The sequence below is a fragment of the Chlamydomonas reinhardtii genome, chromosome 7 (genome assembly GCF_000002595.2).
Source record: "Chlamydomonas reinhardtii strain CC-503 cw92 mt+ chromosome 7, whole genome shotgun sequence".
Classification (NCBI taxonomy): Eukaryota; Viridiplantae; Chlorophyta; class Chlorophyceae; order Chlamydomonadales; family Chlamydomonadaceae; genus Chlamydomonas; species Chlamydomonas reinhardtii.
Window position 1 is genome coordinate 1637451 of NC_057010.1, and position 27963 is coordinate 1665413.

At 63.9% G+C, this 27963-nt stretch overlaps 4 protein-coding genes across 4 annotated transcripts; 2 read left to right on the forward strand and 2 right to left on the reverse strand.

Annotated features, from left to right (window-relative positions):
* Positions 1–42: 42 nt before the first annotated feature.
* Positions 43–2173, reverse strand: CHLRE_07g325200v5 (uncharacterized protein). Its single transcript, XM_001701019.2, has 5 exons — positions 1787–2173; positions 1402–1444; positions 1171–1240; positions 767–817; positions 43–418 (listed from the first exon to the last, which is right to left on the reverse strand). Exons 1-5 carry the CDS (start codon positions 1881–1883, stop codon positions 350–352), a joined length of 330 nt encoding a protein of 109 aa, XP_001701071.1. The 5' UTR covers positions 1884–2173; the 3' UTR covers positions 43–349.
* A 170-nt stretch (positions 2174–2343) lies between these two features.
* CHLRE_07g325250v5 (uncharacterized protein) lies at positions 2344–6155 on the forward strand. The gene is made up of 9 exons (XM_001700840.2): positions 2344–2595; positions 2772–2900; positions 3321–3424; positions 3630–3697; positions 3971–4054; positions 4359–4464; positions 4695–4772; positions 4992–5039; positions 5207–6155. Exons 1-9 carry the CDS (start codon positions 2475–2477, stop codon positions 5255–5257), a joined length of 789 nt encoding a protein of 262 aa, XP_001700892.2. The 5' UTR covers positions 2344–2474; the 3' UTR covers positions 5258–6155.
* A 1649-nt stretch (positions 6156–7804) lies between these two features.
* CHLRE_07g325300v5 (uncharacterized protein) lies at positions 7805–15203 on the reverse strand. The gene is made up of 6 exons (XM_043064037.1): positions 14389–15203; positions 13394–14119; positions 12558–13163; positions 11745–12422; positions 11125–11592; positions 7805–10973 (listed from the first exon to the last, which is right to left on the reverse strand). The coding sequence occupies exons 1-6, from the start codon at positions 14887–14889 to the stop codon at positions 8601–8603; spliced, it is 5352 nt and encodes a 1783-aa protein (XP_042922605.1). The 5' UTR covers positions 14890–15203; the 3' UTR covers positions 7805–8600.
* A 300-nt stretch (positions 15204–15503) lies between these two features.
* Positions 15504–27960, forward strand: CHLRE_07g325350v5 (uncharacterized protein). The gene is made up of 15 exons (XM_001700841.2): positions 15504–16409; positions 16947–17107; positions 17263–17656; positions 17904–18035; positions 18393–18821; positions 19011–19143; positions 19474–19597; positions 19947–21126; positions 21352–22091; positions 22264–22783; positions 23052–23459; positions 23617–24243; positions 24503–24757; positions 25085–25399; positions 25597–27960. The coding sequence occupies exons 1-15, from the start codon at positions 16266–16268 to the stop codon at positions 26506–26508; spliced, it is 6474 nt and encodes a 2157-aa protein (XP_001700893.2). The 5' UTR covers positions 15504–16265; the 3' UTR covers positions 26509–27960.
* Positions 27961–27963: the final 3 nt, after the last annotated feature.

Below are 27963 nucleotides of genomic sequence, written 5' to 3' on the forward strand. Positions count from 1 at the left end.
TCTGGGCACACGGGGGTCAGGCGTGCTCAAGACAAGGCCGTTCAATAGTCAATATTACACAGTACCGCAGGGCAAGATGACTCGTCATAAAGTTCATGGATCCAGAGCTATGACCTTCTTTGCACCTCACATGTGTGCTGCAAGTTTACCCGTGCAATTCATGCTCTGCCCTTCAACCTATGCCTTTCAACCCCTGCAATCCACAAATCCAATCATATGTCTTCTCGCTAAATACCGTGACCCTTCTTACACGGCTTGGCGGCTTGCTCAACATAGCGCAACACCCCTGTGCGTGAGCAGTCCCAATAGGCGATGGAGAGGTTGTGTGTTTGCAGAGCAGGAATGGACGTTAGGCAAGGCACTCCGACTGGACCTCATCCACGCTGGACACGCCCTTGAGGAACGCGTCGGCCTCCTTCTGTGAGTCGGCAATATGGATGGGTGCAGGTGGAATGGGGGTGGGGTCGGGTGAGCAGTCAGGTGCAGTCAGCGGCAGAGCCCCACGCGTCCATTCATGTGAGCAAGGCGGCCTAGCTGCTAGACTAGTTGTGCAGTGCAGGGATGCGGAGGGCCCCATGATATTGAACATGAAGCGCCACGTGAACAGTCGCGGGTGTTGGCTGTGTTTCATGGTATGTGAGGAGCTACTCCATGAACCTGAATACCCCACAGCAGGAGTATGGCTGCTCAGCTGTTTCTATCTTGCGTCACATGAAACACCTATGCAGTACCGGGACAACTGCGCGACAGGCACGCCCCTTCGCACCTTGTAGTCGGGGTCGGACAGGCAGTCGTAGTACTGGGCGAAGGGCAGCAGCTGCGGGAAAGAACCGCACGAGGGGCACAGGTCAGTCATGGCTAGAAGGGATGGCGGTGTCAAAAGCGTTAGGTGCATGGGATACGGCAGTAAATGTGTTAACATTATCACTGCGCTCATACGCTGATGCCCTGCACAGGCCTGGCCAGGCCTGGAGCTCTCTTACTCGGGTTTGCGCACACGCATTACCCCATGTGCATGCAGCACACCACGTATCTGTGCAAGCAGCGTCCACCCTCGCCCACGGCAGCATACACGGCCAAACACTGCATCCATCTTGCTACACAAACACCGAGATGCGTGGCCTATCAACGTGCAGCTACCCACTGGCCCCGTGCGCTCTGCACGCTCACCTTGCGGCAGCAGCTGGCAGTGATGGGCTTCTGCCCCGCGCAGTCCCGGAAATTCTTCAGTTCAGGGTTGCTGCGCGGGACATGAATGGAATGCAACACGGCACTGCAGTTAAATTTAAAGCTTCAAGAGCTTTTGACGCTACCGTGCGCCTCGACCTGCGCCTCACTTCATCGTGACATGGCTCAAGAAGCAATAATCCTGTCGGCCCCTCTCAGCAATGCAGGACTCACTTGGTCAGCGTGGACCGTGCCGCCTCGCACTTGGGATCCTTGGCTGCCAGTCGCAGTTAGGGCAGGGGCGAGGGATGTGGGTTAGCCAGCAGTGGGCGGACAGAGGAATGTGCGTTGTGTAGCTGGGCAGGGTGGGTTGCAATGCAGAGCACACGTTGCATGCGCGCCCACTGCGGCAAAGCTGCTGCCGCCTGACCCTGACCATGGTGCGCAAACCCACAGCGCCAGCGGCTTTGTGCGTGTGGCTAAGGTAGCGGGCTCCTAACACTTGCTACCGCCGCAGGCTCAATCACTCCGTCCGGCATTCATCACTCGCTGCTTGCGCTCGCGCGCGAGTCATTGCGTGATTTCCCAGGACTCCAGGCAGCATAGGCCTTGCACTCACCCAGCGCGGGGCCAAGCAGGGAGGCGCACAGCACGAGCCCCAGCAGCAGCAGCGCTGTGGCGGCCGGGCGGCCGGAGGTGCGGGCCGCGGGAGACATCGCAGGGAAGTAAAGCCGCAGGGAGAAAGCGCTCAGCGAGAGCTTGGTGAGTGGTCGTGCGTGCGTTGCGGTATGTGCGTTGCCTAGAGCTTTAAGAGGTTGCTATGGTCAGAGCGTGTACAGCTGGATTCATGATTTGGCGAGCTTTTGTCTGTCGGCCCCGCGAGCGAGGGAGCGAGCAACCTAGTACCTTGGAGCTAGCGGGCGCCGAGGTTGGTGTCCCAGCTCGATGCTCCCGACCCGGCGGCCACATCTCCTCGATCCTATTCGCCACCAGCCAGACCAATCATTTAGGGGCATTTGGTAGGGGCAACCTCGGTCACAGGCAGAGATGCCCGCCTGCCAGAGAAAGGTTCTGGATCCTGTGCTGTCAACCGCGGGGTTTTAGTGCGCAGGCTTCAACCCTTGCGGCGCCCTAATCCCTTCAACTCCCTTCAACCTAACCCCGCCCGCTCTACTCATTCAGCGGTCCAACTCAGTACCTACTCCTTGCTTGTTGCAAATATGCAAATGCAAATGCAAATGCAATCGGCAGAGCGGCAGCATGCTCTGCCGCATCAATGGCTTCGACGTTGCCTGGCGGTAGCGGCAATGGCGGCGGTCGCGGCGGTGCTTCCTAGTCTGACGCCGGCAGCTGCTAGCGTTTGGGACCTAGGCAGCTATAAGCTGGAGAAATTCCTCAAGTTCGCGGAAATCCAGGACAACGCTTCGGGTGCGTAGGCGGCAAGCGTGATGCGGCCGGGCTCGTGTTTCACGCCTCCGCCATCCTCAGCAACGCACTTGCGCGCGACATTGCAACCCGGCATTTAGCTCGTACTTGCCGCGCCGCCTTTTGCACGTGCGCCAGCCGCTCATACCGCACTCCCGTCAATTGCTCTTTATCGTTAGGCGCGGCCTATATGCCTGAGAGCGGCACCATCTGGGTGGTTGTCAACAACCCGCCGGCCCTGATGCACTACGACCTGAACGCCCGGCTGCTACGGCGTCTGGACCTCGGCTGGCTGGCTGACCCGGAGGGTGGGTGTGGGTGTGGGTGTGGGTGTGGGTGTGGGTGTGGGTGTGGGTGTGGGTGTGGGTGTGGGTGTGGGTGTGGGTGTGGGTGTGGGTGTGGGTGTGGGTGTGGGTGTGGGTGTGGGTGTGGGTGTGGGTGTGGGTGTGGGTGTGGGTGTGGGTGCGGGTGTGGGTGCGTGTGGGTGTGGGTGTGGGTGTGGGTGCGGGTGCGTGTGGGTGTGGGTGCGGGTGCGCTGTGTGCGTTTCACTGCATGTGTATGAGCATGTGTGCATGTGATGCCGCCGGCCCTGGGCACGTGCGTGTGGGTGCGGGTGCTCTGTGAGACTCCATGTGTTAATGCGTGTGTATGTGAGCCGCCGGCCCTGGGTACGTGCCTGTGAGGCTGCGCCCCTGGCACACACGCATCACATTGCTCCTCCCGTCAGATGTGGTGTACATGGCACCCGAAACCGTGGCGGTGTCTGAGGAGGAGCCGGGGGGAGGCATACGCGTGCTGGATGTCAGCGCCTGGGGCGCCGGCCGGCAGGTGGTGAGTTGCACGCCGGAGCGACAAGTGGCCCGAAGGGGTGGGTTGCTTGCTTGTTGATGGGGGGCTTGTCGTTGAGTCCTTCCCAGCAGGGCAGCAGCCAAGTGCGAGTTGAGTTGTGCTTTCAAGGCGGACGAAGGTGACGGGCGAAGGGACGTAAGCATGCATGTGGCGAAAGTGCCTGGGGTTGCTTGACTTACTTGTGCAGGCCTACATACCGGCGCGCAACCCGCGGTGGAGCGGCGTGGGTAACGAGGGCCTCGCATACAACAGCAAGTGAGTGATCAAAGCAATGCGACCAGCATGCCACCCAGCTAGACAGTATCAAATCCACCGCGAACGAGCTGCAGTGACGCAATGATTCAATGCACGGCACCCTGCCTGCTAGAGTCACGGCGGCTAGGGCAGCCATTCACTCACCAGGTCACCCAACACGCTCTACCCGCCAAACTTGCTGCCCTCGGCTTGCGCGAGGTTTTCCTAGCTACCCCGTTCTGCGCCTTGCTCCCTAACGGGAGATCCGGTCCCTCAACCTTTCTTGCCGTGCAGAACCAAGACGTTCTATGTGGGGCAGGAAAAGGCGCCCAAGCGCATTGTTGCCATTCCCACAGAGGGCCGGGAAGCGGGTTCCTGGTAGGTCGCACACACACACACACACACACACACACACACACACACACACACACACACACACACACACACACACACGCGCGCGCCTAGCTTGCAGGGTTGGACTCAATGATTGATGTTGGAGCTTCCCTGTTATGCTGCTGCTGCTGCGGCTGCTGCTGTCATGTGTGCATTGCCTGCTGGCACGTGCCACCTCAACACGTACTGACGTATGTACTACATGCTGCACCTACCCCCTGAATTCCTGATGCCGCTTCACACAAGGAAGCGCAAAACGAGTGTGGTGCACCTCATGCACTGCACGCAGGACCACGCTCATTGACGGGGATACCGCCTTCAACGGCCTCCTCACGGACATCGCGGCAGTGGCGTATGTCGAGGCGCAGCCCGACCAGCTGTACGTGCTGTCACAGGTGGGTGGGATGGTGTGAGGTGGGTGGGTGCAGGTATGTAGCACTGTGTGCTGGAGGCCTTTCATTAGGGTGGCCCAGCTGGTTTGGCACTAGGAGGTTTAGTGGTAATGGCATCCATTGGCTGCGGCTGTGATGACATGGCTGTGATGCCCTGCCTGCCGCATGCTTCGCATGCGGTGATGACACTGGTTCCCCCGCTCCCCCGCCGTGCTTGGCCGTGGCGCTTGCAGGAAAGCAGACGGGTGGTGCGGGTCACCATGGGCGGTCGCGTGCTGGAGCACATGGACGTCAAGGGGCTGCGGCCCGAGGTGCGTGGGCGGCGGGACCCAGGGCCAGATGGGTGTAATGTTGCTGTGTGTGGCTACAAGGTGGTGCGCACGACCTTTGCGTGCCTTTCTGCCTCGTGGAAACCGGAGGCCCGGGCCAGGGCAGGACTCACAAAGAGTAGGAAGACATTAGCCGCCTTGCCACACGAGTGCTGGCAACCTCCATGTATACACCCGGCTGTCCTCTGCGGCTGCATGCAGGGACTGGTCTTCACACCCGACGGCTGCCGCATGTTGGTCATCAGCGAGGTGAGTGACAGAATGATAGATGGGCGGGGGGCGGGGTACGCACACTAGCCAGCGCAGTGTGTGTAGCTCAACGCTGACTAGCCTCTCCTGATACTGTACCGCCAGTAAGACAGTAACCCCGCCGCCAGCTCGCCTGACCCTTCCCACTTTGCCCACGTTGCACGCAGCCAAACGAATTCGCTATCTACAGGTCCGACAGCTGCAGTGCTAGGAAGTAGGCCCAGGCATTACACAGCAGATTGACAGAAGCACCAGCGGGTCGGTCCGTGCAGCAGTGAGAGATCCTGAATTGCGTGCAGGAGCACATACGGGATGAGGGCCAGAGATGCATGGGTATACTGAAGCTGCTTTGTGGCGTGGTGCTTCTTGGGAGGTGGCTCGAGCCTGAAGTACCAGTAAGCATGCTGCGCGCGTAGAGACAAGGGTGTACGGTATGCGCCTGCGAGTGTGGAGTGTACGGTATCAGACATTGCATGCGAGGATGGAAACTTCGACAGTGATGTTTGGCACGTGCGGAGGAAAGACTGGCGGTGTAGTTAGAACTAGGGGTGCGCATTGATGATTGGCAGCGTCTAGGGGCTTGTGACGGTGGGTAGCATTACAGCAATTTAGCTGTGTAGACCCGCAAGGACACTGGCCAACACCCGTCAACCCAGCGACCACATGTCCGTCCTAAAGCCCGCCCCCACACGTCTAGGGCAGGCTAGCGTGTGTGCCAGTATCGAGTTTGATGTGCACCTCACAGTAGAGATGTAGACGGCGAGACGCACGGGAAAATTGTGCCGCCGGGAATCTGTAGGATAGAGCCGATGAGGTGCCCTGGTTCAGCCTCATTGATTATCGGTACATACGGACTGCACCCACTGCACCGTGGGGCGCAGGATTTTGGGGGGGGGGGCAGCAATGCGCTGGCGTTTGGCGCCCAGAGGGGTGTTGCCTGGTGATGCCCGGTGTTGCATCCCTCCACCAGCTCCACGGCCTCCCCTGCGCGGCTGCGCATCCACCTCTTCCGAGCTGTGACCGTGTGCAGCAGTTGTGCAGTGTGGTGGGGTTAGAGGCGGAGGACTGTAGTGAAGGCGAAGCCGTAACGGAGGGAATGGAGCCTCTAAGCGAGCTTCCAGATGGAAGTCGTACCAGCTGTCGCTGGTTATGGGTTTCGTTACTCGCTGTTCCAGCATTCTGCCTACACAGCGAGAGCCTTCTCGGCCAGTCTTGTGGCCGTCTCGCTCAAGCCCCGTGCCTCCCTGCCCGCCCGCCTCTGGCCCGGTGCGCTCCTCTTTGCTGCTTGTCTCCACTCCTGCCTTGTTTCTCGGCCCGCCTGTGGGTCGTCTGCTTGTCGTGCTTGCGCCTGGCTGTTCTTGGTTCTTGCCCCGCTCGGCCGCTGCTTCCCCTCTGTCCCCTGTCCGCAGGTGTGTATGTGGTTTTGGCCTTCCGAGTTTTTCCTTGGCGCTCCTGCGGGGCGTCTTCTTTCGCTTGTCAGGGCTGTTGCTTGGGCGCCATTGGGCGCTTGTGGGTGTTCTCTGTGGTGGTGTGCGCGCTGCGCTTTTCTGGTTTTTTCGTCGGGTTTGCGTGGGTTTTCTGCCTGCGCTGCGGCGGGGTCGTTGGCGTGGGTTTCGCTGCGCTGGCCTCGCTGGGGGCTTGTGTTCTCTTGGCTCTCTTCTGCTTGTAAGGCCCTCCTCCTAGCTGGTCGGTTCCTGGTCCCTTCCCAGCCCAGCGGCAGTTGGTCAGCCATCAGCGGCAGCTGGGGAGACTGCAGTCTGGAATACGCATCACAGTTCATCTGACGGCTCGCGTAACCATGTCGCTGCCCAATTGGTGTAGTGGCGACTGGGTGCCGACACCCCCACCGGAGCTGAGTTTTGAAAGAGCTTCTTTGTGTACACCCGGCTGACTGAAACCCATATGAAATATCGCCTTGACCCCAGAGGTACTGGCGTTGATGGATGCGCAATACCAGTCAATTTCGCGTGCAAACAGAAATAGGCGACGTCATTGCTAATTTGATGCAGTCTAAAGCCTGTTCCCAGTTCTGCTCACAAGTTATAGTCGCTGCGAAGCTATGCAACATACATGTGCCCGCTTGATGGCTTAAGCAGTCACCTCAGCAATCCCCGTGAGTACATTATTCGGTACTGTATTGACATAGACGGAAAACGGCACAATTTGGGGACCTGTGCACGACTTTGGGGTTGGGGTCAATTGCTCTCACAAGATGCAGTCTCGCATCAACGTATAGGACACGTCCGCAAATAGATAGGTTATGACACATACATGGCCATAGTATGACTAGCTCCTGTCTCCACGCGTAATGTTTGGCCCACCTGGCCGCACGCGCCTAGTCGCGCCGATGCCCCCTTCCTATATTTTTATTGCTATACATGTATATAATTCGATTACGTATTAGCGTCAGTTATGGAGGGAACTGCACGGCTAAGCGATCAAGCGAGGCCTAGTCACAGCTCCACGGCAACTCTTTCTAAAGGGCTGAACCCGATTTAGGGGATCTGACCATATTCAGTTGATAATGGCACCGTCAATTTTTGCTTTCATATGGAATCGACTGGTATTGCGCATCCGTTTAGGGCATCAACGCAGTGGTAGGCGATATTTCATGGGCTTCGATCGGCCTGATTTACGCGAATGTGTTCCAGAAATCTCAAAACTAACTTCCCGTCGGGAGCGTCGGCATGTAGTCGCCACTCCACAACGTCGCCAACTGGTCGCAGGGGGAAAGTCTGGGGAGTAGGGACCAGGGGTGCCCTGGTATGAATGCGACATTACAAGAAGGGACAGTCCGACAAGCGGGGGCACACCGCACCCACACCGCGAGCCGGCCTGAAGGGAATGCTGTTCACGTGGGGGCACGTGTATTGTGAGGCGCCTTCCTGACTCTTCATTGTAGGGGGAGTAATGCGAATGCATTTGGGTGCACTGGAATGCATCCCTGGGTGCACTGGAATGCAGCCTGGAATACGTAACAAGCTCGGTTCATCCTGCTCTGCAAGTCTAGCCTGTAAAGTGCCTTGCAACGTCGAAGCTATCAAAGCAAATGCGCGCACCGCGTCCACTTAACGCGTTTACGTTGTACCCACCCACGCCGACCGAGGGCCAACCCGCTGTTGACTCGCCATCCGGCAGTAATCACTCAATCACTCAGTCTCAATGCAACGCTCCCGGGCACACACGAACACACACTCTTCCGTCCCAGTAGCCTGGCCCCAACCAACCAGCACTAGCGTCGTCAATGCGTACAGGCTAAAACGATTCCATGGCGCCGTCAACCAGTAATGGTCCTCACAAGCATCAATACAAGCAGACACAGTTCTGCTGCAATCGTGCAGCCAAGCAGCACACTCAGTCGAAAGGGCATTCGAGCGTTGGCGTAGTTTCGCTGACCAGCATGCACCCTATGCTGACCTAGGTGTCCCGGCAAGTCAATACTTGGTCATGACGCAGCGCTTCGCAAAGGTAACAGGGTTCGAGATTAGTAGCTGTGTAAGCGCCCGCATAACAAGCCCACCTAATGAACTCCTATAGCGGGCAAAAACTTGAGCTGCCTAGCTAATTAAGCAGTTCAGGGGCCGCTGAAGTTGCACGTGCAGGCGACAGCATTGCAGCGGGCCCACCGCGTGCGATACCCAGACCGCCTCCGGCCCTGTCAAACCCCTTGCCTGCAGCAGCCTTCCCGAAGGGGCTCGCCACGCCCCTCAACATCGTCCCCGCTCCCGGACCAACACCCGCCCACGGCAGCGGCGCTGCCGGCGCCTGCAGTTGCTGCGGCCCATCCAGTTCGCCGCTTCCGTCGGCAGTAGCATGAGGTGCTGCCATGGTCGGCAATGCGCCGTGCTCGATGTCGGATCCAGCAGCATCAGAATCCTCCTCGGGGACTGGAATCGTAAGACCGGTAACTCCGGATCCAAGCTCCATAACCGAACTGAGGTACTCCTTCGGCTGGCGCAGACGGGCAGAGCGGCTACGGGCCAGGCCGCCCAGTCGACGCCCCGCCGTTGCCATGAGTGACTCCAGCACCCCGCCACCGCCACCAGGTCCACTGTCGCTGCGACGCATCCTTTGCTCTGGAGCCCCATCCTGTGCGCGGCCTGATGATGATTGCTGAAGCGCATGAGAGGCACTGGCCATGAGGCTCGACGTGACAGCGGTTGACATGGAGCGGCGCAGCCCCATGCTCTTCCTGCCGCCAAGGCCGCGATCACCGCCGAACGGCGATGACGCGGCAGCAGCGGCGGCAGCGGCTGGGCTGTCGCATGTGTTGCTACCGAGGTCTGTCATTTTGGCCCGTCCGCCGATGTAAGTATAAAACAAGCGCTCGGGGGGTGGGGGTGAATGCGCGGCAGCCAGCGGCTGCGGTGACGCAAGCGTTCCTGTGCTAGAGCGGAGGGCGGCAGGAGACGCGGCAGTGGCAGCCGCTGCGCCTGTAGCAAGGCTCTCAGCCGTCCAGGACTGTCGCGTGGTCAGCAGCCTGGAGCTGAGCCTGGGCACAAGGCGCTGCTGCTGCGGCTGCTGCGGCTGTAGCAACAGCTGCTGATGCTGTTGGTGCTGCTGGTGCTTCACGGGTGTGCCCGCAGCAGAAGGCCCCCGCGTGCCTGGCCCGCCGGGCTCCTCCTCAGCTGAGTCAGCGGTGCTAGGCCGAGAGGCGCACGCCGCAGTCGATGGTGCAGCACTGCCGGCATCACTGCTGCTACTGCCGCCGCTGCTGCTGCCAGCAGCTGTAGCAATCAAGGCCGCGCCACTCATGGAGGGCCTCGGAGGTACCGGTAGAGCAACCTCACCACTTGCTGACCGCCACGCATCCGAAGCGGTGCGTGCCGGGGAGGCGGCAGTAGCAGGACCGCCGCCAAGCGCAGTCGCGTCGGCGGCAAAGACAGGTCGTGCAGACGCGGCCGGCGCGAAGGCAGACATAACCCGCAAATTAGTGGCTGCTGGGCTTGGCGGCGGCGCTTGCCGCCGCAGGCTTGGGGGCCGGACTGCTGGCATTCGCAGCACCTGGGGCGCGCTGGCCGTCAGGACGGTGGTGCCGCTGGCGCTGGCGCCGCCACTGTCCGTGAGACGTCTGCTGGCGCCGGCGTCTGGCGCCACTGGTGTTGCCAGAACCGCGGCGACGTCATCTGCGCCGGGGCCATACGGCGCCGGGACGTGCGCCTCGGGGGTTGACGCTGGCATGGTACTATCACCGTCTGCTGCAGCTGCTGCTGTGTTGTTGCCTCTGCCGTGGTCGCTGCCGCCGCCGGCCATGCCGTTACTACTCAGAGAATGCTGAGTTCCCGCCCTGGATGTTCGCCGGGGCGATGGGTCATCGAACGCTGGCTCGATCTCTGATGTCCCAAGGCCCTTGGCCTCCCCCGCGGCGCCACCCAGCATCGGCACCGCCGTGACCGTTGCTGAGACAGCCGCCGCCGCCGACCGCGAGGGGACCTTGATGATGCCGGCTGCCGCAGCCCCGCCATACAAGCTGTTAAACATTTCTTGCTGCCGCTGTCGGAACTGCTCATCCCATTCCTCTTCCGCTTGCCAATCCTCCTGCAGCGCCGGCAGCCCAGGCGCCGCCGCCGCCGCCTTGCCGCCGCCAGGCAGCTTCTTCTTGCCGTGCCGCCAGCCACGGCGCGACAGCGCGCGCTGCAGCGCGGAGGCGGCGGAAGCTGCCGCCGCCGCCGCAGCCTTCTCCTCATCTGTCAGATACACAGCCGTGCGGCGCGCGCGGCGCTTGCGGCGGATCGCGTGCAGAGTGACCACGACCGCAGTCAGGACCAGGATGATGGCGGCGAAGGTGAAAGCGATAATGACACCGGGGCTGGACAACTGGGTGGCGACGGTGCTGTCGTCAGACTCGGCAGGGGCGGCGCTGCCGTCGGGGGTGGGTGCGGCGGTAAGGGGCTTGTCGGTGTCGAAGGGAGCCCAGATGGAGCCGGGATCAATCTGGTGGGCAACCGAGCGGAGGGTCCAAAAGCGCAAGGGCATTATTACTTAACTTGCTTAAGCTTGCAGTGCATGATACGCAGAGCTTGCCCACACATCGGCCGGAAAGCATACGTGCATGCCAAACGCAAGAGTTATGTCGCAAACCTACCGGAAGGCCAGTTACGCCCGGCCAAACGTCCACCACCCGGCACAGCGAGACACCGGTCATGCCCAGAGCCGCGTCCGTAGCGGCCAGCGTGCTAGCGACGGCCGCAGCCTTAGGGGATGACACCGCAGTGTCCATGGAGTCACCGCTCATGGTGCTGCTGACTGCACCTGATTGCGATGCAGTTGACGTCGCACTCGCAACTGAGTCTAGAATGGAGCCTCCCGAGGCGGCCATACCCCCAAGCGAGCCCGCCGGTAGCGACGCGCCAGGCGACGGCGTGTTGGCACTGCCACCGCTGCCCGTGCCGCCGGCGACTGCAGCAGTCGCTCCCGCCGCCGCAGGCGCTGCCGCCGCAGCGGCGGCGGCGTTTGCAGCGGCGGCGGCCTCGGCTCTGGCGCTGGCGTTGCAGGCCTGGTAGTAGGCATCGCGTCCGGCAGCGGCCAGAGGGACTCGGTACGTCACTTGCGCCTGCGCACGAAAGACAGACAGAAGCATGTCAGTACAAGCACGTGCGTTCCGGGCCCATGTCACCATGTGGCATGCACATCAGGAAAAGCACTCCAACGCACGCATGCGCGGGGCTAAGTAAATGAGACACACAACCACAAATGCTTTCTCACCTCCACAATGACGGCCAGCTGCTCGGCTGGCGGGAGGCACAGCCCCGCTGCCGCCAAGGCAGCAGCTGCTGTTGCGGTGACGAGTGATCCGTTGGCAGCAGCCGTAACATTGCGCCACACCTGCAGCGCCTCTGCGACGGCGCCCGCAGCTGCAACGCCACTCACGACCTCCAACGCCTCCTCTCCAGCCGCAGATCCAGATCTAGCGGCGCCTGCAGCCGCCGCTGCGGCGCCAAGGTCCGGCCACAGCCGCAGCGAAACCAGCAGTAGCGATTGCCCTGGCGGCAGCAGCTCTGGGGTGGTGGCGGCGGGATTGACACAGCCGGCGCTGCCGCTGCTGCTGATGGTGCCGGCTGTGTCTTGCTGCAGCAGCTGCCTGCTGCTGCCCTGGCCAACGCGTCTGTTACTGGAGGTGATACCCTGCTGAAGGCGCCGCCTCACGTGCAGGTTAGCAGGGATGGCATCAGAGCCAACGGCCACGGGCGGAGCCGCGGGCGGCGCCGCGGGCGGCAAAGGCGGGTCGGGCGCCGTGACGCACGTGACATTGACGCCGCTGCTGTCGGTCACAGGCGACTGCGCAGCCGATGGCGCGACTCCTGCAGCTGACAGCATCAGCCGCTGCGCTGCGGCGGCCAACAAGGTTCGGAGCTGCTGCAGCTCAGCAGCGGAGCACGGAAGCTGCGCACAGAAATCAAGGCGTGCGAAGCAAATGTTGCGCAAACAAATTAGCAACTTAGTTGAGTTCAAGACAAAAAATTTGGGGCTTCGCAAGAGCTCACTGGTAGCTACGCGCGTGCAGTGAATACGACCCACCTGCTCTGGAAGCAAAACAGCTGGCACGTCCACGCGCAGCGCCCCCACCCGCGCCTCTACCGCCCCCACGTATCGCTCCGCCAGGGCCATTGACCGCGGCGCTACGTTGACTAATGTGCTGGTGTTGCTACTGCTGCTATTGCTGTGGCTGACAATGCCGCTTGGGAGTAGCACAGACTCGGGCACAGACTCCTCCCAGCGCGCGTACAGGATGGCAGCTGGGCTGCTGGAGTTCAGCAGAGCGGCCGGAGGCTGTAGCAGCGTCAAACGGCTACTGCCACTGCTACTGTCGCCATCCGCCAGAGGCGCGACCGGAAGCGCCACGTCAGAAACCTCGCACGCAACAACAGCGGTTGGGGCCATGCCCTGCGATGCCGCCAGGCCCACAGGAGGACGCGGCAGCGGAGCTGCCTGCTGCGGCGAGGAAGCGGTTACAGCAGATGCAGCAATGGCACGTGACATGAGGAACGGCGTTCCGCTGCTACTGCTACTGTTGTCGCCAGAGGCAATAGCGCGGGACGCGCCCCAGCCGGCGGCCCAAGTGCAGGTCTGTAGGTAGGCGGTGCGACCGGCGACTGACAGCGGCACCTCGTAAGCCACTAACGCCTGCACAAGGGGGCAATCAAAGGGAAGAAACCGCGGGAAGAACCATAAAGGAAACAGCAAGGACTGGAAACGCTTGGCGGCCGCACGCAATGTTCTGGCCTGTGTGCCCCAACACCTGCCACGCGAGCGTGTGCATGAGTGCAGACCACGACACTAGCTGGGCCCTGTCCTATCCTCTGCACCTGTGTCCTGTTTTGAATCGTGAAAGCAAACCCCCACCATTCACATACCTCGGCGAGCACTGTCAAGTGCATTGCGGAGGGAATGCACAGTCCTTCCAGAGCAGCCAGGACTTCTGATGAGCTTGCGCCGCTTGCACTGCTCGCAGCGCTGCTGCTGATAGCGTTTCTGGTGACGTTGGAAGCGGCAGAGGTGCGCCATGCGGCTAGGGCTGACGCCACCTCCTTCGCAGCCGCCAGTCCGCTCACGGCATCCAGAGCGCCGCCGCTGCCACCACCATGGCTACCCGAGTTCGCTTGAGCGGGCACCGCGCTTGGCGCCGTGACATCCAGCCGTACCGACACGCGGAGCAGCGACTGACCCGGTAGTAGACCCGCCGTCCCCGCCTGTGAGATGCTGGACCCCAAAACAGTGGCGCAATCGCTAGCTGTGGCGCTGCTAGCAGGCACTGCAGAGGCGCCGGGGCTACCAGCGCCCCTGCCGGTCACTGCTTGCTGCAGCAACAGCCGTGATCCGCGCCGCCGTTGCCGCCGATGCGCCGCCGTCCAGTCTGCATGAATGGGGTCTCCAACCGAGGCCGCATCATAGGCAGGCTCGTCAGGAGGTGGAGGCGCCTGAGCGCCGGGCGGCTCCGGCGGGCGCGGCGCTCCTTCGCAGGTAACGCTGGCGCTGGCCTGGATGGCGCTGCTGGTGTCATTGGCGGCGGCCGCCAAGCGCTGCGCCGCGACCGTCAGCCGCGAGCGCAGGTCGTCCAGGCTTGCCCCATGACAGGGCACCTGAAGCAGCAGTTGTTCCATAGCGACAACAGGTGTGGGACTGTGGGCGATTGCTCAGGTCGGCAGTGTACCCACGCAGTGTACCGTACATGCATGGATGGGCGGGCGGGCACATGCGAAACCGGCGGAAACGTGCACAAGCAAGCGGGAGAGGTCGTGTCCTCGCGCACCCTATCTGGGCAGCACCCGAGACCATGACTGTCTCATCACAGCATACTTAAGGAATGCCACACTGCGATAGAAGAATTTCAAACACGCCCCTGACTCACCGAGGCGGGCAGGAGGATGGCAGGCGCCGTCACACGCAACGCCGTCACAGCCACATGGGTCTGCACCACCACGGCGGCTGCGCCGTCCGCCGTAGAAACCGGTGGCAGCCTCAATAGAAGGGCCGCCTCCCAATCCGTTGTGCTGGTTAGGGATCCAACAGCTTCATTTGCACTGCTAATTGTCCCTGCATCGGCCGCCGCCCCCATTTGCTGCGTCAGCTCATCATCAATGACGGCCGTCAGCCCATAGACGGCAGTTAGCAGGGAGGCCGCGGATGCCGCCGCTGCCGTCACGTGCGTCGGCCGCGGCTGCAACAGCGACGTCAGTGCTGCTCCGTACGGGTCCAAGATTTGCGGCGGGATGCCCACCGGCCCGGCGTCTGGTGCCGCCGATGTCGTGCCGTCAGTCACGCCCTGTTGTTGCCGGAGGCCGCGACGGGCAGTGCGAGGACCGGGGGCCGCCGGCGAGCCGGCCGCCGCCGCTGGTTGGGTGACCAACATGGCAGCGAGCAGCAGGACGTGCGGTACAAGGTAGATGTGTCGTCCACGGCGACTGGCGCCACAGGAGGCAGGTCGCCACATAATCGGCACACTTGCGCGTCGGGTTTCACCCAAATGTGCACCCCGGCACCCCCTACTGAGCAGCGACGTAGTCTTAACGTATATTTAATACATTGCCGCTAGACCGGCCAAAAAGCCCCTAACCACGCAGGCGCGCTGGTGGTCAGCGCGAGGGAAGGCACCTCGCTCGCTTCGGCGTCCGCTGTGTTACTTGCGCCTGGATGTCCAGTAACTCTTTTGTGCAAGGCTAGCATTATCTTATGTGGAAAATAGGAAGGTAAACGCAACATTTGCTGTGGGGTTGCAGGGTGATGGCCCATTGGCCTGGCCGATATGCGAACGCCGGCGCGCGTGTGCTACCCCTTCTCTACCTTCTAGCATGTTCGCCTCATCGCGTAGATATTGCGCCATATTTGGCCTGCAAAAGCATGGGAAACCGGAAAGTATGGCGTGACGGTTGACCTGCTCGTTCACAGGCTGGCCGCAGGTGGGAACGCTCGCTCACGTGTTTTTCTAAATTACGCAAGATCAATTATTTTTGCTTGCATTTCGATAATGCATCGGATGACATAACTCTGATAGAACCGGAGGGCCCTTCCCGCCCATTCCCGCCAGGGGCAGCCAAGCGTGCTTCCCATGAAACGGCCATTCCGCATATTCGGCGTCTACGTTTAGCAGGCCAGAAGAGTGGCGATTGGCTTTACATTGACGTTTGTCTGCAATCCAAGGGCCAAAGCAAGGACGCCGCGGAATTAGGCCAGGGTAGGCCCGCCCTTGGGCCCGCCCCATTCCTCTCCTGGAACAGACGGCACCGAAAGCCCTTCACTGTCTTGCGGCGGGACCAAGCGGTACACATCCAGGCGTCCAATGCGCACAGCATTTTGCAATGAGTTTGCCCATATCTCTTCTGCGATATGTATGCGACATCACCAGAATGCGACATTCTGCGGGATTCATGTTGAAGGCGGGAGGGTCGGGCCTGTGCACGGTCAAGGCTGGTAAAGGCAGCAGTGTGACCAGGCGGGACCATGGGCCCAACCCGGGCTGCACAGCCTCGTCGCCTCGAGCGTGTCAGCAAAACACCATGCCCTGTGGGCCAACCCCCACGCGAGCGATAGCCACTGCGAACCTGCTGACCCCAAATGCACTCTAATGATACCTAAGAGCTCTTGTGTATCGCACGTACTGCTGTTTATTTCCTGCAGTTGGCTATGGCTGTCACTCGCGCAACCTTGCCTCGAGTGCTCGCAAAGCGATGACTTCTATGCATCTTCAACAATGATAAATAAGGCCCTGATTACAGTCATTACTTGAGAATGACTGAGGAGCCAGGGCCAGGGGCTTGCGCCTTGGGCCTGACAGAGTCGCCTGTCCTCTCGCTGCTGCACATCAGACCGTTGCTTCCAAATGAAGTTTCCTCAGGGTGTCAGTCGATCATTAGCGTCGAGGAGGCAGAGACGGTGCGTTTGGCAGACATAGTTGCAGCCCTTGCTGTTCAATTTGCAGTATCAATCCTTCAACCTTGTTGCGACTAGCAAGTTTCATTGCAAAATGTCGGCGGGAAAGCGTTCAGTAGGGTTCGGGGCGCAACATTGCCGAGCACGGCACGCACAAAACATGTGAGCGCGGAGGGAGTCGCTCACTCCCGGCCGGCTGGATGTGTGCGCAAAGCAAAGCCGCACGCTCATTGGCCGAGCAGAACATACGCGTGCGCGCGGTGTCGCCGCCCAGCCGACGCGGTCCATGCGCATGCGGGAGCTGTGGGCTCGTCCTACCCGCCTGGCGATGCCCTCTTCCCAAACACCCGCATGCGCATGGACCCTCTGTCTGCGCCCCTCCCCAGCGAACAACACGTCACACTATGCCCCACACCAAACCCTCCCTTCAATCACTGGGCCAGGCCAAAGCACCTAAACACACACAGGACCGCTGCGGCACTGGGGTGCTCACGTTCAACCGCACACACCCGACCACCCGACGTGTTCGCGCGCACGCAGGTGGCGGTGCAGGGCCGGCGCTACACCTTTGACTCGGTCATTGGCGCCGAGGCGGGCGGGCGGGGCCGGGCGCACATGTGCGAGGCCTACATACGGCCGCTGGTGCGCAACGTGTGCGCCGGCATTAACTGCGCCGTGTTCGCGTACGGCCAGACCTCCAGGTGCGTGTGCGTGCGTGTGCGTGTGTGTGCGTGTGTGCTCACCCCACCCGCGCGCGCATCGCATGCTCCCCTTCTTGCTGGGGCGGCGAGCGAAACCCACGAGCGGAACCCTTATCACTTGCCCCAACCCGCTCCACCTCCCGCCGCCGCCGCAGTGGCAAGACCTACACCATGGGCATTGGGAAGGAGCAGCTGGCGGAGCTGGCAGGGCCTGGCGGCCTAGTGCTCCCAGACCCGCGCCACCTGCACCCCCAGCACTCGCCACAGCACCCCTACTGCCCGCACCAGCACTCGTCGCCGCCCGCTGCTGCCGGCTCTCCCCTAAGCGGTGGCGCCAGCCCGGAGCTTGCAGGCCCGGCGGCAGGAGGCTCTGGAGCAGCGGCGGCGGCGGCCCCGACAACTGCAGGGAATGGCAACGATGGCGGCGGCGGCGGCGGCGCTGAGGACCTGGTCATTCCGTACGCGCTGCGGCAGCTGTTTGGCTGTGTGGAGGCGGCCAAGGGGGCTCGCGCCTTCACGCTGATGGTGTCGTTCGTAGAGGTGTACATGGTGAGAGCAGGGAAGCGGGCAGGGCAGGGCGGGGGAGGGCGGCAAGCTATGGTGAGAGCAGGGGAGCGGGGAGGGCAGGGCGGGGCAGGGCAGGGCGGGGACGGCGGCAAGGTATGGTGCTGTTGCGCGCGACGGAGATGGCAGGTGGGCTCCCACAGTCCCACTTGCATGCTGACAGTCTGCTACTTTGACTGCGATTGCATATCCACGTCACCGTCACCCCGCAAAACTGCTTTCCCGCCCGCAGGAAAAGTTCTATGACTTGCTGTCGGGCCGGGCGCCGGTGGCCGCCAAGACCAGCCGCGAGGGCGAGGTGCTGCTGGTGGGGGCGGCGCTGCGGCAGGTCACGTGCATGGAGGAGGTGGTGAGGCTGCTGCAGGTGAGAAAGGCACGGCCGCGGGTCGGGAGGAGGGGGCCGTTGGGTTCGCGATTCCGAGAAGGGGACAGGAGGTGGTAAGGGGGCTGGGGCCGAGGCGCGGGGTGGAGGGAGAGTTTGGGAGGCAGGTGCTGTGTGTGTTCGGAGAGGGGTGCGGCAGCAGCTGCGGGGCGGTGCTGGGGAGCTGGGGCGGATACCAGGGGCGCCGAGCATCGCATACCCTGGCTGCTCAAATCCTTGCCCACCTACCGCCTGTTTAGTCGTGCCTGTACCGGTATTTCACCTGGTTTGGCAATCCTCCTTCACATCTCTGAAAGCGCTAAGAACGGTTACCTTCCTTCCCCCGCACGCTTTACACAGATTGGCGGCCACGCGCGTGTGACCAAGGGCACCAACCAAAACGACCGCTCCAGCCGAAGCCACGCCGTGCTCACCATCCACGTCACCTCCCGCGCCCTGCCGCCCTCCTCCTCCTCCTCCTCTGCTGGGCCGCCCACGCCCGCGCCCGGCGCGCCTCCCCCCGAGCCCAGCTCCGCCTCCGCCTCTGCACCCGCCCCCACCTCTGCACCCATCTCCGGCGCCTCCCCCACCTCCGCCTCCGCCTCGGCGGCTCTGTCTGCGGCGCTGGCTGCCCCGCCTCTGTCTGCGCGGCTTCACCTGGTGGACCTGGCGGGCAGCGAGAGCGTGGGGCGGGCGGGCGCTGTGGGTCTGGCGGCCAAGGAGGGCAACACCATCAACCTGTCGCTCATGACCCTCAGGAATCTCATCCAAATGCTGGCGGCGCCCAAGGTGAGCGGGGGGCCTCGGGCGGGCAGCAGGGGTTGCGTGGGATGTGGACAAGGCGTGGGGGCTGCTAGAACCAAACCCAAAGTCAGGGTCAAAGTGGGGGGTTTGCGGTGCCTGTTTGGTCACCTCAACTCGGCGTCGGCGCCACACTCCCCTTCACCGCCTGCCCGCTGCACTGTCTCTGCGCCGCAGCCGCCCGCCGGCGCGCCGCCCCGCGTGCTGCCGTACCGCGACTCGAAGCTGACTCAGCTACTGCGTGACGCGCTGGGCGGCAACAGCTCCACCCTGTTCGTGGCGTGTGTCAGCCCGGCCGACTGCAACGCGGGTGGGTGGTGACTGACCAGGTCGGATGGAGTTGAGATGGAGTTGGAGGGGATGGCGAGGAGCGGAAAGGGCCCTGCGTGGGACAGTGGCGGGGCTTGGAAGGGAACAGGGCCCTGCATGCCGCCTGCCTACCTACTCCGCTCTTTGGCCCAAGCCGCCTAATGCTGTCTCTTGCATTCCCCGCGCTGCACTCGACGAACATGGCTCGCTCCCGTATTCGTTATTCTTGACCTCCTCCGCCCGTCTCCTCCCACCCTTCACCTGGCCCAACTCCTTCATCACTATGTCCACAAAACCACGCCTTTGCATCACCGCCCTCCTCTTGCTGCAGCCATGACTATGTCCACGTTGGAGTTCGCCACCACGGCGCGGCGCATCCGCACGCAGCTCACCGTCAACATCGGCGGCGGGGCGGACAGCGCAGAGGTGCTGCAGCTGCACCGCATCATCAACAAGTGAGACGGCGACGGAGGCAGGGGGCGGGGGACGGGGGCCGGAGGGGGTGTGGAGGGGGCGGGATGGGATGATTAGACGTGGGGGATGGGTCACAGTTATTTCCATCAACCCAGCCCACCACGCAACCCGTGACCCAACGTTTTGCGCGCGCACACGCACACACACACGTCGGTTTTTCGTTTCGTTTTTTTAACATCACGTCGTTTTGCATCGCATACGCTGTCTTTGCGCAATGTTTTCCTTGTGCTCTTTAACACACACACACACACACACACACACACACACACACATACACACATACACACACACAGCCGTTGCGCTTATTACTCCTTGTGCTCTTTGATGCAGACTGCGCAATGAGCTGGACGCCCTGCGCCGCCAAGTGGCCAGTGGCGGCGGTGGCGTCAGCGGCGTCAGCGGCCTGGGGGCGCTCATGTCGCCCTCCCCGCACACCACGCCCCACACCACACCGCCGCCGCCGCCACACCAGCACGGGCTGCTGCCTCAGGAAGCCACGTCGCCCGGCTCGGCCGCCTCGGTCCTTTCCTTCTCTGCAGCTGCACGCGCCAGCACACCTGCAGCTGCCGGCCACGCCGCGGGCGCTACTGCCGGCGCCGCCAGCGCGGTGCCGAAGACGGTGGCGGAAGAGGAGGAAGAGGAGCAACAAGAGGCGGCGGCAGGGGCAGCCTGGGGGGTGGGACGGGAGCTGGAGGTGGTGTCAGCATCGACGGCAGCTGCGGCGTCAGCGGCAGCTGCGGCTGCTGCAGACTCTACTGCTGGTGGCAGCGCTGCGGGCGCTCTGGTGGACACGGAGTCCGGCAGTGGGTCTGGAAGCGAGTCGGGGTCGGGCTCGTGCGAGTCGGGCGGTGAAGCGGAATCCAAGCTGGCGGATCAGGATCCTCTGGCACCACTGCTGGATCCAAACTACAAGCATGCACACGCGCACGGCCTTCGAGGCGCCCACCCCGACCTCCTACACCACCCCCACCTGATGCACTTGCGCCGCCACCGCCACCGCCAGTCGCGGTCGGAGGGCGGCCCCGCGCTTGCGGACACCGCGGCCGCCGCCGCCGCCGCCGCAACAGCAGCAGCACCTGGCTCCCCGGACGTTTCGCCTCTGTCCATCGCCAGCGCTGCAATCATCAGCCCGCAGCGTCTCCGTGTGTCATTCGGCAGCGGCAGAGCTCTTGCCGCCCCGTCGAGCTCTCCGGCCGGCGGCGACATCGCCGCCGGCGGCACCAGTGGCAGCGGCGGGTTCTATCCAGCACCCTCTAGCGCAAGCCCGCGACTCAGCGCCGCCAGTGGTGGTGGCGGCGGCGCGAGCGCGATGCGGCTGAGTCGGTCACAGAGCCAGCTCAGTGAGGCGTTGTCGTTGTCGGTTAGCAGCATCGCGTCGTACGGCGGTTTCGGCGGTTACGGTGGCGGCGGTGGCGCGGAGGGCGCCGGCGGCGGTTGGGGCCGCATGGCGCGGCTGAGTCAGCGGGTGGTGCTGCTGGAGGCTGAGAACGAGCACCTGAGTAAGCAAGTGGTGAGTGAGGCGAAGTGAAGCGCAGTGCGCTGGCTGTACACGTCTGGTGAGCTAGTATCGTTGCCTTCATGCGTCAATCGTCTTCTGTACCCTGTGGCTTGCCTCAACGGGCTTGCGCGTCGTCCTTGCGTAGCAGCCATGCCCGCGGCTGCACTCTCGTGCATGCCACAATCTTACGGTATTCGCACACATCCAGTAAAAGTTTGTGTTTAATGTTGAGTGCAGACCAACCTCAGCACGGTGATTGGCGACCTGCGCCGCCAGCTGGACGCCGCACACGCCGCACTGCTGATGCAGTCCGCCGCCGCCGCGCCGCCCTCACCCTCCACGCCGCCGCCCGGCGACCTGCGCGGCTGCAGCGGCACCAACGCCCTGGGGGCAGGTGCGGGGTCCTCCACGGATACGGCCGCGTTCCTGCGGTCCGCCGCCGGCGGCGGCGGCGGAAGCGCTAGCGCTGGTGGCAGCTTCACTGCCGGCCGCGGCGGGCGGTGGGTGCTGGGCGTGGGCGGTACGCCGTCGGCGGCGGCGGCACGGTACAACAGCGCCGGCGGCGCGCCTCTGCAAGCACTGGCGGGGCCTGCAGCGACGACGGCGGAGGCAGTGCATGCTGCCGACGCCTCCGGTGCTGGGCCGGAGCGGGTGCTGCCGCCAGGTGGTGGGGAGGCAGTTGCCGTCGTGGACTTGGAGCCGGAGTCGGAGTTCGCCGCTGAGGTGGCGCAGGCGGCTGTGGCAGGTGCGGCTGAACAGGAGGAGGAGCAGCAGCATCATCATCATCATCAGCAGCAGCAGCAGCAGCAGCAGCAGCAGCGGGCTGATGGCGCCGAGGCCGGGGCCGACGCGGAGGGTTTGGCCCAGGTCGAGGGACCTGAGCCGTGGCTGGAGGCCGCGCCGCTGGTACTGCGGCCGCCGGTGCCGCTGCCGGCCATGGAGGGGCTGGAGGACCGCCCGCGTGCGCTGCTGACCTGGTGCGTGCTCGTGCGCGTGTGTGTGGGCAGCAGGTTGGGCGGGGTGGAGCGGAGGCGATTGGCACGGGTTCTCCGTGGGGCGCGCGATGATCAAGCGTTCGCACGGTACCTCGGAGCACTCGTGCCGGCCCATGCCGACTCGTCGACTCGTGTCTTCCGTGTATCACTGCAGGATCGGGCAGCGCGTGGCAGAGGCGGAGTCGGAGCTCCTGGCCCAGCGGGAGGCGCTGCGGCGGATGCTGGCGGAGCAAGGCCTCGCGGTGCGGCCTTCGCTGCCTCAGGCCGGCACACCCGCCACCGCCGCGCTTGCCGCCAGTCGTACCGCAGCCGCTGCGCCCTCCGGCGGCACCGGTGTCGCGGCTGCCGCAGAGCGGGCCGGCTGCGCGGCCGAGGCGGCGTCAAGGGCCGAAGGCTCTGAAGCTGACGCCGGGGGCGGCTGCGGGCTGCCGTCGTTGGACACGCTGGTGGTGTATGCGGTGCAGCAGGCGGACGCCGCGGAGGCCGAGCTACGTGTTCTGGGGCTGCAGGGGCGCGAGGACGGGGCAGGGGCAGAGGCGGCGGAGGCGGAGGCAGCAGCGGAGGCGGAGCTGGGGCTGTCGGAGGCGGATGCGGCCAGGGCGGCGGCGCTGCGGGCGCGGCTGGAGAGCCTGGCGGCGCTGCAGCGGGGCGTGCAGCGGGCGTCGGAGCTGGAGGTGGGTCCGGGGCCCGGGCTTTGTAGGCGTGTACGACTACATGGGGCATGGTCTGCCGCGACGTGTGCCTGGTACTGCGTTTGGTGTGTGCACGTGCGTGTGTGTGCATATGCGTGTGCGTGTGCGTGTGCGCGTCCGTGTGCTACCGTATAAGAAAGCATAAGGGGGAAGGGGTCGACAAAGAGTTCGTATGAGAGTGCGTAAACGTCCTTCAAGCCGTCGTGCCCCACCCCCTAACTGTGCTTGCGCTGCCCCTTCGTGCGCACAGGCCTCCCTGGAGCTGCAGCGTGAGGTGCAGCTGCTGGTGGGCGCCTACGCAGGGCTGTACGGCACAGGCACGGACTCCGCAACCGCAACCGCGGCGGCGCCGGGCGGCGGCAGCCGCGGCGGCAGCGGGGCCGCCGCAGGCGGCGCCGGCGGCGCAGCCGCCGTCACAAGCGGCGGCGGGGCCGCCGGCCCGGCGGTCCAGCGCGCTGCGCTGGCTGCGGAGCAGCAGCTGGCGGCGCTGCGGCGGGCGCGGCGCGGGCAGGTGCTGAAGGAAGCGGCGGTGGCGCGGGAGAAGATGCGGGAGCTGGAGGCGAGGCCGGGGCCGCCGCTGCCGGTGCACTATGGAGTGGTGCTGCTGCCGCCGCCGTACGGTCCGGGGCTGGCAAGCGGCGGCCGCGGCGGGGCGCAGGTGCGAGGGGCGAGCTGGCCGTGTGTCGCCGTGTAGGCCGGTGTCATGTTTTGTTGGCCGTGCAGCACAAGCTGTGCAATCCCCACAAGGCACCCCCCACCCTGTTACCGCTTCCTGACCTGGTGTGCGCACCGGACACCCTGCCACGCCACGACAGGGCCCCATCCTAGAGGTGGAGGTAGATGCAGGCGAGGGCGCCTGGGCTGACATGACGGCAGGCGGCGACCGCCCCTCCCCCAAGGCACTGCACGCCGCCCACTCCGCCACAGGCTCAGACGCCGGCTTCGCCACGTCCAAGCCGCCCACCCCGGCCACTGCCGCCTCCACCACCTCTTCCATCTTCGCCTCCTTCCTCCCCTCCACCACCTCCTCCTCCATCTTCGCCTCCTTCCTCCCCTCCACCAGCAGGCGCCGCAGCGGCTCCGCCCGGCACTCTGAAAAGGACAAGGACGCGGTGGCAGTAGCAGCGTCAGCGGCTGTAGCAGGCGGCAGTAGCGCGCGCGAGTTGCAAAAGCTGGGGTCCATGGCGTCAGACCGCAGCAGCGGCAGTAGCAAGCAGCTGCCCCTGCACCAGCATGGCAGCGGCTTGTCGGGGGCTGCAGCAGCCGGCGCTGCTACAGCCGGTGGTGGCGGCGGCGGGCGGCGGCTGCAGCTGCAGCTGCAGCTGTCGCAGGTTGGGCCGTGGCTGGACGCGCTGCTGGACTGGGAGACCCGCAGCCACACCTTCCACCGGGTGCTGCGGGGGGCGCTGCAGGAGCGGGAGGCAGTGTATGCGCAGCTGCAGGTGAGACTGGGGAGCTGGGGGGGGGGGGGGGGCAGAAGGGCTGTCGCGATGTGCGAGGCGTGGCGGAGCGTGAGCGGGCAATGAACGGACTTGAGGTTTTGTACTCAGGGAGAGAGCGCATCTTCCAGCGCAAGGGCCTCAACGGGCACGGCACTCGCGGGTAACTGCGTCCCTGCCCTGCACCCTTGAGTCTCGCCGTCACCATCGAGCTTACGCCGCCCACCCGCACTCCCCAATCCCCACTCGCACTCCTGCGCAGGATGTGGAGCGGGAGCTGGCTGAGGCGCGCGAGGGCGCCCGGCTGCTCGGCCCCCGCGACGCAGCGGCCTCATCACAGCCAGGCGGCGGCGGCCCCGTTCCGCCCGACGCCCGCAGCGGCAGCGACGGCGGCGGCGCCTCCTTCGGAGGCTGGGTGCCGCCGGGCGTGGCGACGCTGCTGGCGGCGGGCGGCGAGCCGGGCGTGCGGCAGCACGCGGCGTCGCTGGCGGCGCGACAAGCAAAGCTGCAGGCGCGGGTGCGTGTGGGGGAGAGCGAGCACAAGGACAGGAGGGCGCAGCGGCGGGTGGGGGTGCGGGGTGTTGTGTGGGCGCGCGGTGCGGGTGGGTTGGGGCAGAGGGGTGTGCTCCCGAGGTCTGGTGGGCAGGCGGGCATCCAGTGGAGGGGCAGAGCAGGCACATTTGCAACGCCTCTCTCGAGTCAACGGCGCTGTGGCATGTCGGTGCAACCCCGGTTTCCGCGTGCCTGGAGCACCCCTCCCCTCTCCCTCCCTCGCCTCTCCACATGTACCTTACCCTGCACCCCGCCCCCCTCTTTCAACCCCTCTCCACACCGCGGGCCGCAGCTGGAGGAGCTGTGCACGGACGTGGCCTCCCTACAGCTGGCCATTGTGGAGGCGCAGGACGAGGACGACGAGGCAGCAGCGGCGGCAGTGGCAGCAGCGGCCGCAGCAGCAGCCGGCGGCGGCGGAGGCAATGGCGGCAGCTGCGGCAGTGCAGCCGGCGGCCCGCTGGCGCCGTCGCGGCGGGACGAGTGGTGGGGTTGCGTGCCGAGCCTGGTTCTGGCGCGGCCGGCTCTGCGGCTGCTGCTGGAGCGGGCGGCGGAGTACAAGGCGGCGTATCAGGAGGCGCTGGGGCGGGCTGACTCGCTAGAGCACCAGGTAGGGGCCGCGAGGGAGGCGAAGACGGCGAGAAGGGGGAACAAGACGTGTTGCAGGGACGGCTGAAGCTGTTCAGTGCCGGGGTTAGGGACGGTTCCAGGCTCGGGGGTCGGCGGGGCGATGCAGAATCAAGAATCTTCGCCTTCCCGTTTGCACCGCCTCAACCTCCTCCACCGCTCCCCACGTTGGCCCTGCAGGTGGCGGAGCTGGAGCTGCAATGCCAGGAGGCGGAGGCGCGCCTCGCCGCACACGACCTGGAGCTCACAGCCACACGCGCGGCGGCGCTGGCGGCCGTGGCCGCGCCCGGGCTGCTGCTGCCGCCAGGCGGCGGCGCCGCCGCAGCCAACCCCAACGCCGCCGCCGCCATGGCACACCTGCTTACACCGCAGCTGGGTTCTGCTACCTCAGCCGCGGCGGCGGCAATGCGCAGCCCGTTCCTGCCGCTGCCGGCAGCGCTGCCAGGGGCGGCGGGGTTCGCCGCGGGCTTCTGGCCGGGCCCCAGCCACAGCCCTGGGCTCAGTGTGGGTACGGCGGCGTCGTCGTCAGCGTCGGCCTGGTCAACGCCGCCGCGGTCAACCGCCGCAACGCCGCCAACCGCTACAACCTCCGTGGCGGGAGTTGGCAGCGGCGGCGGCGGCGGCGGCTCGCCGTACGCGCAAGCGCAGCTGTCGCATCTGCCGGCGGTTGCCTACCTGCACCACCACCAGCAGTACTACCAGCACATGCAACAGCACCTGTTCCAGCAGCTACAGTTGCAGCAGCAGGCGCAGCAGGACCAGGGTCCGGGTCCGGGCCAAGGCCACGCGACGTATGCCATCGAGCCGTCTGGCTCGCTCACCTTCCCCGGGCTGCGCCATGCAGGCGAGGAGCCGGTGCCCGTGGCGCCGACTGCCGGCGCAGCAGCCGCCACGGCGCCACCGATTGCACCAGCAGACGTGACCGCGGGACCAGCGGCAATCCCAAGCCCGGTCACCGGCACCGCTGAAGCACGGACTGGGGGCATCAGAGGTGGCGACGGCGGCGAAGCTGCGTCGTCGACGGCCAGGAGCAGTCTGAGCGTGGACAGCCAAGGCGAGTGGGATCCCTTCCGCAATCAAGGCAATAAGTAAGAGGTAGGCTTCGACGCGTGTATACTAGTTGAAATTGAGCGCGAAAATTGCTGCGTTATTAAACTTGCGGTTGCTGCGACATAGTTGCAGCGGTCCTGAAATCCAATTGTCAGGGTGAGCGCACGCGGTGTGTGAGGAGTGCAGACAGAAACGCGCGTGACAGTAGCTGGCAGATGGCATAGACATTGCCTAGACGCGCCTAGCATTAGGAGCAGGGTCCGACTCTAGGGAGATTAGAAGCGCAGTAGCAGGTGGCAATGCATTGTCTTGTATGTGGCGAGCGACGGTTGGATGTACGGTATGCTGGCGATGTGCAATATTGATTGGCTGCAGGCGTGTATGGCTAGGAATGGAGGTTGGTTGCACACGTGAGGTCGGGATAGAGAGATAGTTGCAGCACGAGGGTATGACATTAGGGATGACATGCGCCCCTGAGGATTCCGATAATGCAACAGCAACGTCGCCTCGAGGTGGGGAGGCGGTCGCAATGACAGCACTCAACTCGAGGACTGATCCATCGCACTCAACTCGCCCAGTAACATGAACGTGTATGGGGGGTTGGTTTGAGTTGAGCTGGCTTGATGTCCACAGTAGGCCAGGACAGCCGTTTTGACGTGTGTGCGGCTATGGAAATGCAGCGGCCGCTCCGACGTATCGGTAGTGTCCATTAGGGCAATGTCTTGTTGTTCTTGTTGGAAGGTGTGCAAGGTCCCACAGGCCTGCACGTTGGTAGGTAGGGGCAGGGGCCGCAATTTCATGCTGCAGGCGCGTAGATGCATAGGCATGTGTACGCGTGTGTTTGTTGTGGTATCGGTTATTTGTTTGCCGCGATCGTGGCTTGTGCGAACGCGGACGCAGCAGCGTCCCACACAGGGTAGGGTAAGTAGACCCCACATTGACGGGCTAGTGACGCTGGTACGGGTGTGAGACAGGACCAGGGATGAAAGCTCAGATGAAGTGCGCACATCCCGACTACGGCGTAGTGTGTGAGAACGGCTGTGTGCTGATCAGGCAGGACAAGCGGGTATATGTGTGAGCGGCACATGAGAGATATTGCTCCTGCAGAATTGAAAAGCAGGGCAGGCGGGTCTGTCAGACTGTGCGGCGGCGTAATGTGGAATAATGGGTGTAGGGTAGGTGCGATGGAACAGGATTAGCATTGCAGTCAAGTCCCGTTGAAACATTCAATGCGCAACGTGAAGACAAGATTGTGCGGCTGGTATAACGCCGGAGACCCTGTACCGAGACATCGCTGCCTTGCTGGCAGGCTATTAGTTTGCTGGTGCGCATAAGGATTTATGGTCGTAGGGTAGTTGGCCGCAAGGTGCACCTGCGGTTTCGTGCACAGGCAGTGGGCCCACTGGCAGCGGTCGCCCACCGTACCACGGTGGGGCTGTGCAACGTCGTGTCCGCCATTGCGGACAGAGTGCGCGACCTGTTAATAATTTGGTTCGC